The sequence below is a fragment of the Ips typographus genome, linkage group LG11, assembly GCF_016097725.1.
Source record: "Ips typographus isolate SLU linkage group LG11, UJ_Ityp_2.0, whole genome shotgun sequence".
Classification (NCBI taxonomy): Eukaryota; Metazoa; Arthropoda; class Insecta; order Coleoptera; family Curculionidae; genus Ips; species Ips typographus.
The window spans coordinates 7,189,432-7,202,745 of NC_138432.1; the positions used below are offsets into that span (position 1 = coordinate 7,189,432).

The 13,314-nt window shown below is 34.8% G+C and overlaps 1 protein-coding gene across 4 annotated transcripts; it reads right to left on the reverse strand.

Annotated features, from left to right (window-relative positions):
* Positions 1-410: 410 nt before the first annotated feature.
* LOC145735831 (ankyrin repeat and BTB/POZ domain-containing protein 2) lies at positions 411-12,071 on the reverse strand. Of its 4 annotated transcripts, XM_081989926.1 has the most exons (19): positions 11,575-12,066; positions 9,899-9,982; positions 9,618-9,810; positions 8,690-8,851; positions 8,462-8,638; positions 8,206-8,403; positions 7,925-8,151; positions 7,664-7,871; positions 7,412-7,608; positions 7,166-7,353; positions 6,234-6,481; positions 5,924-6,166; positions 5,706-5,864; positions 4,936-5,154; positions 4,640-4,883; positions 4,418-4,591; positions 4,222-4,361; positions 2,620-2,919; positions 411-935 (listed from the first exon to the last, which is right to left on the reverse strand). In XM_081989926.1, the coding sequence occupies exons 1-19, from the start codon at positions 11,760-11,762 to the stop codon at positions 513-515; spliced, it is 3,972 nt and encodes a 1,323-aa protein (XP_081846052.1). In that variant the 5' UTR covers positions 11,763-12,066; the 3' UTR covers positions 411-512. The 4 variants fall into 4 exon arrangements, with proteins under 4 accessions (XP_081846052.1, XP_081846051.1, XP_081846054.1 ...); XM_081989925.1 differs by having other exon boundaries at positions 4,418-4,883; positions 11,575-12,071; XM_081989928.1 differs by lacking the exon at positions 9,899-9,982 and having other exon boundaries at positions 11,575-12,063.
* Positions 12,072-13,314: the final 1,243 nt, after the last annotated feature.

Sequence of the window (13,314 nt, forward strand, 5' to 3'; positions counted from 1 at the left end):
ACAATCATTCATCCTGGCTTTGTTTGCTTTATGTTTCATAGATCAAACTTTTAATTAAGCTTGGTCCATTTTCTACATTATTGTTTCTTCATATTTCAATCCAATTAGGAAAGAAACAAAGCTGAACAAAAACATTTACAGCTTTACGAAATATTAACATTGTCGAGTTTGAGAGATGTTTACTCGAAAAGGTTTTTATTCGTTACCCTTATAATGAAATATTTAGGGTAATTTTGCAACAAGCATAAATAATTTATCTAGGTGAACTCAAATATGATATTATCATAACCAAACTTAAAAGCAAATAAGTGTTTCATTGTGAGTGTAAAAAAACATAACTTACACGTTAAAGCTTTGTAAATATATTATGCATTAAGGAATCTGAAGTGTTTGGTAAATGTTAAATAAACTTTTCCCAATAAATCAACATGTATTTTACTAAAAAAAAAAATATTTATTCACCTATAATCACACAATAAATAAAACTACTAAATAATGAGCAGTGTTTAAAACTATGGGGACATTGAATTTTTGATCGGGACATTGCCACCATTTAATTTGCACAATCCTTGATTTTTCCTAGCCTTAATCCTGTTTTGTAACGTGGACAACAGTCCAGCTAAAACATCATGGTTAGGCAGTTTCTTAGCAAATAAAAGTCTTTTAACGCTGTCGTCGTAGGTGAGAAGGGCAACCATATTTTGCAGTAAAAATCCCTGACAATACTCCAAAAGTTGCAAGGCATTATAAACCCTGGCATGGATATACATAGAGACGACATTATCCAAGGCAACCATAGCAGCACAACGCGATTCGCAATATCTCAGCAATCCATCCAGTTGAAAAAAATTGGCAGCAGCCATTAGTTCCAGAATGTCTTCCGATGCTGGTTCCAGTGTTTGGCAACCTCCTTGATAAAGAAATTGCATAACTATCTGCGAAAAAATAACGGCTATAAGCTTCAATGTGAAAGTCGATTGTAGGAGGTGTATAATGACATTGAAATCGAGAGAGTATACTCGAGCAAATAATGTATTATATTGGTTGTTTGCCTTGGCGTTTTATTTCGCTCGAGAAACGTAGGGAATAAAGATGTAATAAAACTGTTTGATGCTAGACTGAGTGATGTGTATGCAGAGAAAATTTAATACCCAACAAAGTGACAAGGCATGAAATTTTCATGTTCAATATTTCCATGTTTGAATAAAATAATGAGTTTCAGATATGATGTTTCAGTTATAGATTGATGAAGGAAGGAGTATTCTAATATATTTTCTTTACGTTAAAACCATTCAACAGTACTTTAAATATTTGAATTAGAATCTTCTCTTTTTTAATAAATGCTCTAAACAACCAAATCTACTTCACATTTTGAAAAAATAGAGTTATAATGGGACGCTTCAATTTGATGGAAAATTTTATCCAGTAATTGCTTTCAAAAAGTAGACGACCGAAGGCGAGAGTAAATACTAAATATCACAGTTTATGAGAGTCTAAACGATATTATGTTTGTTTATTGCGAATCTAGAATAGCTGCAAAAAGGAACACTTTTTGATTGAAATTATCTCTTTTTTTTTCTGTCAACACACACATATTTTGTAGCCTATTTCCATTTGCTTTCCCTAACATTTATACAATTCCAAGCTCAGTAACAACATTCTTTTTCGTACTAATTGCAGACTAATTAAGGATTTTCCACTCATCCATCAGATTGGCAAAGATACATAGTGGTTCAAAACATACCAGCTCAAACATTTAAGTTTGTGAATGGACCTTTCTAAATAAACGATATACATTTCGAATCTCTCCATTGAAGCCAATTAGGTCTATTAACAATGCAGAGTAAATATAAAGTTTATTTGACCGAAAAACCAATACTAAAGTATTTAATGGTTTCTGGATATAGGTACTTTTTAGGTAATGCTGTATTTCCTAATGATTGAGAGCCACTCTATTATTTGTGATATTTTTAATTAGTCTTAGTCTATTTGATTCTTCATCAAAACATTGTTTGCATTTTAATTTAGCAACAATCTCACAGTGGCTTGTTTGGACTTTGCTATTTTATTCCCTTCGTGTATTGACACCTTGTACTGTCTTATACTGAAATTAGTTGGTACTATTTTTATTTCTATTAATTTTTAATTTAAGAAATTAAGACTTTTCTGAAAAATGTTAAAAACCCTTTGGAGCTAAAGCGTAACAACCAGTTTGCCCTAACGTAATATCATTAAGGTTTTCTTTGGGTGAGCATGTGGCAAATTCTCCGGGAAAAAGACATTTAATTAAACCCTTTTGTCTCGAAACACCAGACAACAACAAAAACACATGAAATAATATAAGTTCAGCATAAGAAACTGAAAGAAATTATTTAATTTAGCTGTTATAAGTTTGATCGAAACTATCTTCATATCTGTGATATTCACCTTTGAAGCGTCTTTGCTCAAAGTTTCTATCACTAACTTACTTTGAGGTTGTATGCAGAAAACCTCTTCAACTCGTGAAATTTAATTACTTTCAGTTCTGCAAATTCTTGCTCGAAAATTGTTATTTAATTTCGAAACAGAAGTTTAGTTTTAAATTAAAAAATCGTTTAATTCTCGTTCAAAATTTCTTACCTGAAAAATATGATATCGTATATCATTGATTTGTACAGTTGGTAGTCCACCTTCGCACAATTTGCTACTCAACATGGCCCTTAATCGTGGACTGGCTGTCACAAGAACAATTTTATGAGCATAGAAGAGCCGTCCTTCCACTCTAAAAGTCACATCGCTCAATTCGGGATTGTTGACGTATTTGGTGTCAATCCTAGAGCCAGCCGCAGTAGTGGGCGAACATTCCTTGATCGCTTTGATAGGCTCCCATCCAAAACACGTTGAAAAAATATCAGCAAGTAGCAATGTGGTGCCTTCTTTCTGAAACAATATTACGACCGTCAAGAATTTATTTCATGTCTGAATGCAATCCAATGACTTCGTATTCCCTCAAGTGGTTTGATTTCAAAAATAAACTGCCAAAGTCATGAAATACTAGGTCTGGAAATAACGAGATAAAATGTGGAAAATATGTGCTGCTCCTTTTTAAACTTAATGTCTGTCCAAAGTTTTATTTTTATGTCAAGTAATAACGTGAGAACCAAGATATGATCTAACGGAGGCAATTTTCTACCACGAAATAAAACACGATGTGTCTGATACAATGTCATGTTAAAGGGAAAATTTACATAAATTTCATGATCAGTACGATAAATTTGTGGTGTAACACCAGTAAAATGAAAAAAGTGTATGTTTCATGCAAGCCCAATATTTGTAAAAATCAAGTAAGTTATTTGTAAGTTTATTTTTATTAAAACTTGTATTAAGTACAAATTTGAACGTAATATGTTATACCTGACTTTTTCGTCCCATTTGCATTATTTAAAGACAATCGATTGCTCTCGAATTCATATTTAAATTCCCTCGTAATTTTCGATTTAATTTCTGGGTGTTGTTTTAAAATTGACGAGATATTTTCATAAATCGACAAATTGCCTTGTTTTAACATCAATGTTTGGTAATGGCGTTTTATTCTGGATAATGTAAACCTCCACGCCGAGAGATAATAGCTTTTCCGTTTAAGGATAATCAGAAAACGCCAACCCTTTTCAACACACAAAATAGGAACATTAAATATAAAAAGGCTTGTTAATCAGATTACACACTTTCGGATTGAAGAGAGTATTCCAATTTGGAATACAAATCGGATTAGGTACTTCGTTTTTTAGGGTGTTACATTCAAAATAACTGATTTCTTTTAGATAACCGTACACCTACACTGTTACGTAACAACAATATACTTTGTACTATTATTTGTTCCCTTCTATATAGAATGAGAAATATTATCGACTTTCCATATGGAATTCAAAAGCTATTCAAGAAATACCCTCATATTTGGTTCGTGCATATATTACAATACACCAGCGAGTTCTTGCAATATTATACTGAGTTTCACGGCTTGAATAATAATTAAATTGTTCATTCAAGTTTTAGTTCAGAAATAGTTGAGTGTGCTTTTCCCTATTCGGCTGTTTATTCGGCTGTGTGTGAAGGTATTGTTAATAAATGCAATTGCAAAACAGTAAAAATATAACGCAAGAAGAATATTAAAAAACTATAAGATTCGCATTATTTGGGTAAACATCTTCTTGAAAACTGGGATTATTACATACAAAAACTTACCTTACTATACCTGAAAATGTTAAACAGCAAAGGTAAACATTCTTGGACAAATTGCGTGCCATAGTCATCAGGACACACTTGCAAGAAATCTTGCAGTAACTGATCAATTACGCAATCCAATCGAGCTTCGTGTGCTGCTCCTGCAATAAATACACCAAATTACTGCTGCACAGCTACTTGCTCTATGTGAAATTACCTAGAGAATGCATCCAACAATGCAATGTCCACGGCACCCCTAAAGTTCTAATTTCTACAGTGATATCTAAATGGTTATTTTCAGCACTATGATACATGGCTTCTTGGAGAGCTTTAACTTGCGTTTTACTGAACTGAGGACTGGCAGTGGTTGAACTAGAAGACTTTGGGGTACCTAGATTACAAAGTAGTGATTTTGGTTGTACATTATGTGCCAGATTACCTTCAGCTAACATTTCTTCCAGACTTAACACCTCTTTATTTACAGGAGCCAAAGGTTGGGCTAACAACTTTTGCAGAACTGCTCGATGACCGTGAGCTGCAGCAACCGATATAGCGGTATAGCACCCTCGTTGAGTTGATGCAGAATAGCTTAGATGATCCTTGATTAAGGTGGAAAAAAATGGTTGGGCCCCATGAGCACAAAGTAATGACACGATGTCCACGTTGCCACTGCCGCAAGCCACCTTCCAGTAGTTTTTCATAAAATAACCAAATTTCAAACTAATACATCCCTACTTGTAATGGTGTTAAAGTAATTTTTTCTTCACTAGCTACAGCACCTCCTTCAACGTTGGCACCTCTTTCCAACAAAATTCGTGCGCATCTCACGTGACCTTTAGCTGCTGCATAAGTCAAGGCTGTCCAATGTTGGTTTTCTCCATTAACTGCAAGGAAATGAGGAGAAGATGGTGCAGGAGTTTCAGTATCCAGCGATGCTCCAGCATCTAGAAGTGCCTTAGAAAAAAAATAATAAAGAAAAATAAAGAGACTTCTTACTACAGAGTAAATTTTAAATAATATTTTGTAGTAAACATGACGTATTCAAAAAAAATAAATGTTAATTCAAATTTTTAAAATCAATGTAATTGATCAACTTCTCTATTTAAATGTAACCTACAACGCCAAAACTAATAAAAAAAAACATTTTTAAACAGAGAACAAATTCCCTTTGGAGCAACTCTGTACATTAACTTTTAATTTTCTGTAACACAACTCAGCATTAAAGTATCATGCCAAATATAAATATTAATAAACAGAAAGCAAAAGTTGAGAACTTCCAAACCGAAACCCAGAGTTTATAAAAGCAAATTGTAACCGAAAAGCGTCGCAAGAGAATCATTACGTAAAACTTCCAGCACACTCGAGACAAACAAAACCATAATTTCAGCGTTTGTAAAAAATATTTTCTTAATGGGAAAGTTGCTGATGTTTCGACCTAATTGGATGGGAAAGTCTTATTAGACATAACAAATAAACATAACAACCCCGTTTGAAATTATACGTACTGTGAGGGTGGTTTCATCGTTATGGATTGCCGCCAGCATTAGAGCCGTATGTCCTTGTGGATTTAATGTATCTAAACGATTGGGCACTGGCAACAAGTGAGATGCTTGCTGAATTAACTCCGATCTACCAGTTAACATTAAACGAAACGCCAACTCAATCTGAAAATTGAAAATAACAATAAACTTTGTGTTTATTTTTTTGTTAGTTCAACATTAACTTGAATTTGTTTCGTAGCCTCCACGTGGTCTTCCTCACTTCCAGTGTTTTTCCTCACCCTCACAGCCTCCTCTCCTAAAGATCTGACAGGACAGTCAACACCTGGTAACAACAACCTAGCTGCCTGCATTATATCGTCTTTATCCAATACAGCTGCAAATCGATGTTCTCCATGAGCAGTGGCTACCCTTAACCATTCAACCAATGGTGGTAGAACTACATAAGCTCTTTCATAGCACAACTCCTGATACATACAAATATTACAGTTTCAAAATGTTTTCGCTGCAATAAAAAAGAAGTGAAATTAACACCTGAACTGTATGACCATTGCCCTGATCGCCATGCTCCAATTGGGAACATCTCATAAAATAAAACAAAGTCCTAATCGCTTTAGGGCATAAAGGAACTCGGGGTTTCATTCTGTTAATTAAGTCCTGCAACTCCTGCAATGAGCCTACGCAAGTGGTCATCAAAGAAGCTTCGGGTAGATTGGAGGATCTGCCAGAATCTCGACTTCCTAACGATGATACAGATGCCCAACGAGGTAGTGAAAGAGCTCCTAGAATTTGATTTGATTTGTATTATCATATAATATCAAAAACTGGGTTTGAAGCACTAAATAAACACAAACTCGACAATTATACGCTTGTTAAGGACTGTCAAGTAGTAACTAACTTTCTTTTAAAAGTTAAATTTTTCCTCTCTAAAAAGCAAAGTTAGAAGTAAAAGACCTGCAGATTTCAAACAAAATGCCGTCATATGTGTCATACACTAGAGTGGTTAGTATTTGTCACATACATACAATAAATATTCCTGGAAATACAAGGGTAAAGTATTGTGGGTGTCTGCAGCAATAAAATCAGATTAACCCATATGAAAATCTTGATAAATAGACTGCAGAAAGATATTTATTTGAGAAACTCTGCCAACTAATTTACGATTTTGCTTTCAGTTAAAAATGTATTTTTTGCCGCTTTGTTTTGAATATTGAGTGCATGTTACAAACAAACATTCGAGCTTCAAACTTTCCGAAAATTACTTCTCTGCAATGTAGAGGGACGAAATAATAGTTAGAGGCATTGGCCCGTGTGAATTCCTAACAAGAGACCTTTTCAAGTGTAAAACAATTTCCAGATTCGCCATGCTGGACCTTATAAGGGGTATCCTCATTAGTTTTCTAATTTCACTTGACATTACTGAACTAATTTAAATTATATATCGGGAAATTATATATCGTTATTACCGGAAGCAATTCTGCCAGCGTTAAGGTGCGCATAGGGCTGTAAAAGCCCCCACAAATCTCCGTTATTAGCAATAGCGTGCTCTAAAAGGGTTGCCGTTAGATTAACCTCAGAATCACTCGGCAGGCATTGAAGCAGTATCTCTTCCAATAAATTTTCGATTCCAGCACACAAGTACACGGCTGCATACCTAAACCATACAAGCATGTTAAATTATATTAAATTCTTCATACAAAACAGGAACTTACTCATGAATAAACCTGGCTAAATTCACATCAGCCATCCAACGATGAAACCGCCCCACTTGCATTTGAAGACCAGCTCTAGAAGATTTACTTTGCTTCAAAGTGCAATCTCCAGATACGGCAAGCATAGCAGCTGCCCTGAGGCATGCTTTAATACAAGAATCAGCCAAAGGTGGGCATAATACAATACGAAATGACACCTAAAACAATAGTTAATGTCATTATTACTTTAACAGTAATAACACAAAAACTCACAGTAATATCATGTTTAGTACAAATCCCTAAAGTAGAGGATAGTCTCTGAGTTTCTCTGCCCATTCGGACTAAAGCACGTTGCAACAAGTAAGACAGTCTGGGAATAGTTTCTACACTAACTCTAGCCATATGTTCTTTACATCGGCCTGACTGTAAAACTCTAAGGATGCAATGGTTTGTCCAAGGTAAATGTTGCAGTTCAACCAATCTGTAATTTATATTATTCTTTAACTAAAAAGTATGTAAGTTATTACAACTTACCTATTATGAGAATCCACCCAAACAAACTCATCAGCACTGGTTACATTTGTGTTAACAGTTTCTAGAGACGAATGCCTCATAAGCCTTCTGATGGCCGGTTCTGAGCTTTCTGATCCGGCGCTGACGCTCGAGTAAGTACTAGTGGATGTGTGGGATCTTATTGTTAATTGCTGCAATGCCAACTTTATATCTTCTAGCCCGCCTGAGCCTGACCATGGCACATGCAACTAAAAGTACATTTTTGTTAAATAGGTTCAAGTCATTTAAGAAAAAAATATTACTCGTGCAGGTGTAGCTCGGTGTCTGGCACGATTGTGTTGTACAACCATTTTGTTTCTGGCAGGTTTCTGGATCATAACTCCAGCATTCAGTCGATCCGGTCCCGCTTGTTCTCTAGGAGAACTATGACCAGTATCTGACATGCTTGCGTGTCCTGATGATCGATTTTCGTCTGAAGAGCTATTGTTGTGGCATTGTTGCTAAAATTGTCCAATCATTTCAAAAAAAATATATTTACAGACTAAACAGTTTACCAACCTGCTGTATTCTCAACTCTTGCATGCTAACATGATGATGCCTTCTCCCAGTTACCATTCGATGATCATCTGATGAATGTCGTTCTGCTCCAAATTTAGATGCCAGCTGATTTTGAGAAATACGCAAATTGCCAAAACCGTTTGATGATTTGTTAGGGCCTGTGTCTCTTTCAGGAACCTAAAAAATTATTTGCTTGATTTTCACTCGTGGGTAGCGTACACCACTTACCATACTAATGGAAGGATGAGATCCACCATAATCAGTATTGTTATTCAAGTTTTTGGTGTTGGAAAGATTACTTTTTTCGATTTGTTCACTAAAAGTGGAGGTTTTCACGTTGTTCGCTACGTAGAGATGTTGTAAAGGTTCCATTTTTCTTTTAGGAGAGACCTACGAAATGTATTACTTTTTAAGAAAATCATCATTCAGTAAGTCTATACACGTTATTAGATTAGTATCTTGTTCTTTGGTAATCTGAAATGATATACAGGGTGTCTCTAAAAGGTCTGTACAAAATGCTATGACATATTCTTGACATCAAAATAACTGATTTAAAGCAACTTACCTTAGTCCGAAATTTCTTCGTTTTCGAGATACAGGGTGGTAAAGTTAAAACAAAATTATTGTACATTTTGTAGCATATTATTTCAAAACTGGTGGGCCAGAGGTTTTTTGAGATGCAAAACCCAAATTTGGACCCTTACAATTTGAACAAATTTCAAGTAACAGTATTTCGGTATATCGAACCCTAAAAACCTAAATATCTCGAGAACGGTTCACATTAGCGGTTCTTAGCAGGAGTACCTTTTTTGCTTTAAAATGTTTAAAACATCATTTTCTTAAAAAATAATTAAGAAAAGTACACCGAGAAAAAAGTTACAGTCTCTTAAAACCACTGTAAAGCACCTTCTAACGGCAGCAGTAAAAATGTGTCCAAATTTGAGTTATATATGATTTTTCTTTTTTAACTTTACCACTCTGTATCCCGAAGACGGAGCAATTTCGGACTAAGGTAAGTTGCTTTAAATTGGACACTCACTCACTTTCAGAAATATTTGACTATTTTGATCCTTGGAATTTTGGAACAATAAATCATTTTTGTCTCTCTACATTTTAATTTGTTTTTATTGAGTTTGACTATGACTAATAAACTTACCATTCTTTCGTTACTTTGCTGTTCCGAATTGGATGTGACGGCAAATGCCGCAGGCTTAACGACCGCATTACTAATGTTGGCAGGCGTATGAACCCTGGACGCGTCCTTTTTAAGTGAGTTTTTGTTGATTTCGTTATTGGTTTCGACGTTGTGTTGAAAACCGGCGTGGTCGGTCCGAGAATTGTTCGACAATCTAAAATATAAGTGAACATCAAAGTTATCATTGTCTCGGCAAATGGTAACTTTTTTTGAAATTCTTTTTCAAGGTGGTCGACCAGTACCTTTGTTCTTTTAAATACTGAAAAATTCGGTCAGCCTCCATTCCTAAAGGAAAGTCATCGTCGTCATCTGGGTAGAATTCATAACTATTGATGGAAATTTCATCAATTAATTGACAGGCGTAGGCAAAAGTACGTTTGTAAATCACGTTTAGAACTTTACATTGATCTAAATCAACAAACTCCAACCAAAGTTCGTTGTCTATCTTTTCAGTTCTTTTAATACATAAATCTTCCTTGCAGTGATTGCTAGTACTCTCCCCAATATTGTTAACGTAAATAACAGATTTGTGCTTGACGTTATCTATTTCATTCACTTGATGGATTTTCTTTTTTGCTTTTCGACGATTACTTTTATCAACAGTTGAAAACTTTTCAAAATCACCATTTTCTAAGTCCACCTCCATCCCGAAAAACGTAAATTTCTTACTACTGCACTTTTTGGAGTTGATATCTTCTGATTTTATATAAGCACCACCAAAACTAAAATTGTCGTTTGAAGAGCTGGTTTTCGGCATTTTGCGTTCACTGATGCTCTTCAGCTGCCTACACAACGAACATATACAATCTTTTTTGCACAACAACATGTTTGAACTTCAACGGACTGTTAATGAATGAAAACGGCGTATTACGAGCAGCGGTTATTACTAACAATACGTTATTTTACAAATAATAGTGGTATAATTAGGGAGTTTTAGTGGAACTCGTAACGTAAAGAGATCAAAAACTATTGTTTCAGGATGTTAAGAATTGTGTTTTAATTGTAAGCGTTGGAAACGTTAATTGTTCATCACTGCAAATTCTATTCCTCGAGTTGTAATAAGAATTGAGCCATTTCCCATGATTGTTATCAATTTCTTTTCTAAGACCTTGCCTTTCCAGTTAATTTCACTTTTATACCATTATTACCTGTTATGCTTTGTTGTACTGGCGTAACTGTAAAAAATCGTTTATATGTTGTTTAATTGATTAAGTAAATTGATGAGTTGTAATAAACGAGTTAATCGTCCGCAGTAATATTCATCTCCATTAATTAGCAAATGAAGTAAGAAGCTCTGCCATATAGCCAAATAGTAAAATTCTGTAATTTTCTGAGTAAGGTTATTAAGTAAGGTTTTGTGGTCTGTCAGAGTTTTAAATCTGGAGACTTAGCAGGCCATTTCATTCTAACTTACTACCAACAGTCAAATTTTCACATAATAAAAAAAAAACAAGCAGACTCAGAAGAGTAAGTTTCAGAACGTGAGCGTTTTTCAGAAAATTTGTATCAACAGATATCTTCCGCTGCATTATTTATAATCAAAAATACTGTGTATGACTTTGCTTAGGTATTTCCTGCTTTTAATTATCCTGCCTTGTATAATATTATGGTATTCTATGCTGGCTATCTTTGAAATAGTCTAACCATCATCCGGAAAAAGTTTTTTAAAACTATCTGGACATTGAAAAACTTTTGATACAAACTGTGACAGTAAAGACTGTGTGACTTTTTCTCCTCACATTAGAAAATCAAGGAAAGTGGTCGCTTTCATCGAAACGAAGAAAGCATGGGAAATATTTTCGTATATCGTAGGGTATAATTAAATTAATCTTGTGAATTTAATGTAATTGCAACTACAACACATTCTAAAAACTATTGTTAAAAGGTAAACGACTTGTGTGTTTTAGTAGCAAATTACCTTCTAGGTTTTGGTCTCAGTATTTCGTGGTTGGCATCAGTTATACACAACGGATTGAGTGGTCCACTTAAATGATCCACACCCGTCCATTGTTCCTCCAACGATCCAGTGGAATTCCTTCCTTTTAGGGGGGATAAGGCCTCCCAGCTTTTAGGGGATTGCTCCACTTGCCCCTGTTGCTGGGACATTTTTGGGTTAACAACTCATTTATAATAAACAAGAACACCGAATTTCGCTACATACTACAAAAGTGCTCCAAGAAACAAACGGTATCAAAATTCCGGCTGAACTTTCAACACATCACTGGTTTTTGGCACACTAGTTTGTTGGTAAACGTTTGCACTTATATCAATTTAGTAACCATGCGGGTTGTAGAAATAGTCCGACACTAAAATCACAACCACTTGGTACTTGCTGTAAACATTAACTTTTGACCAAGGATGCCGAACTCGAGGTACGAACTCAGGTACCACTTTAGACTAGGAGATCCGACCCATTCAGTATTTTACAGTACCTTTAACAGATAACAATCTATGGCTGAAAATTTTGTAATTTTTGACTCACTATTTTATATCCCTTATGATCATTAGAATCGACACAAATATAATGATTACAAATAAGTCATGATGTAAATTACAGTAATGCCATCATATGGTTAAATATATCAACTAGCTTAAGCCGGAAGGTATTAACAAGAGCATTATTTGCAAGGAAATGGTTTTTCAATCGAAATGTCCGGGAAATTGAAGATTATAATAATTATGCACTCATTGGTATTAGAGAAGGCTTTATAACAATTTTCTGGAAGTGATAATTTGAATGAATTGTGGTAGTACAATCTCCTAGTCTAGTACGCCCGTGTCCGATTTTTGTTGACTTCAGTCTGGCCTAAGGGGATTTCGGAACACTCGGTGATGGCGGCGAGGGGAAATTCTTGCGGTTACCAACGAGCTCCTAGACTTATACAGCCTTTGACCCAGAGGAAAAGTTAATCAAAGCCCCTGAATGTAAACACCCTGATTCGTGGAAACTTTCAGTTTGAAGTTATCGCGTCTTGACAGACCAAAGTTACTGAACCCTCCTCGTAGGGAAATTACCTAAAAGATTTTGCAAAAGTGATAACAAAACTCTAAATAAGATTTCATCCGTTCTTGTGGAATTTAAGAACTGGTTTGTGCCATCCAACAATGAGAGAGCGATAGGGCAGTGCCCAAATATGCTGCCACTTCCATTAAACATTTTTAACGTAATTGGCTCGTTGGTCAAGTCTGCGGTTGACCTCAAGTCCGTCTTCATCTGTGTGTTAATAAAATAATTAACTCAGCAATTAGAAGGGGGATAGTTCGATTGATAATCCCGATCGATTTGTTCTAGTAATGGGCAGTAAATTGATCCACTTATTGCAACATGTACGACAAAAAAGTGGTCTTTTTCACTCAATTTAAATTGATCATAAATGGTAAAATGAGTTATATTAAATTTACTGGAAGAGTATAATATAGTCTAATTAATTGACCTGAAACTCACACGTTAAGTTTCAACTAATTGGTAATTTGAAATGTTAAAGCCTTTACAATAAAAATAAACAAGTTGAAGTAATGAATTAAATATGTTATTTTGTATGTTGTAACTTTAATGAATCAATAAGAAAACATCACTGGTTACTTCTTATATAATTTTAAAGCAGAAAAGTGAGAGGTGTCTTTCACGTATGAAATTGACAAGACAAAAAATAAAACA

Excerpts from the sequence above, each read along its gene's own strand:
- LOC145735831 (XM_081989925.1), bottom strand. The coding sequence starts at position 11,762 with ATGTCCCAGCAACAGGGGCAAGTGGAGCAATCCCCTAAAAGCTGGGAG. Across the intron at positions 8,852-9,617 it reads AGCAAAGTAACGAAAGAATG|GTCTCTCCTAAAAGAAAAAT; the intron begins GTAAGTTTATTA and ends TACATTTCGTAG. Across the intron at positions 6,482-7,165 it reads CGCTGGCAGAATTGCTTCCG|GAGCTCTTTCACTACCTCGT; the intron begins GTAATAACGATA and ends ATCAAATTCTAG.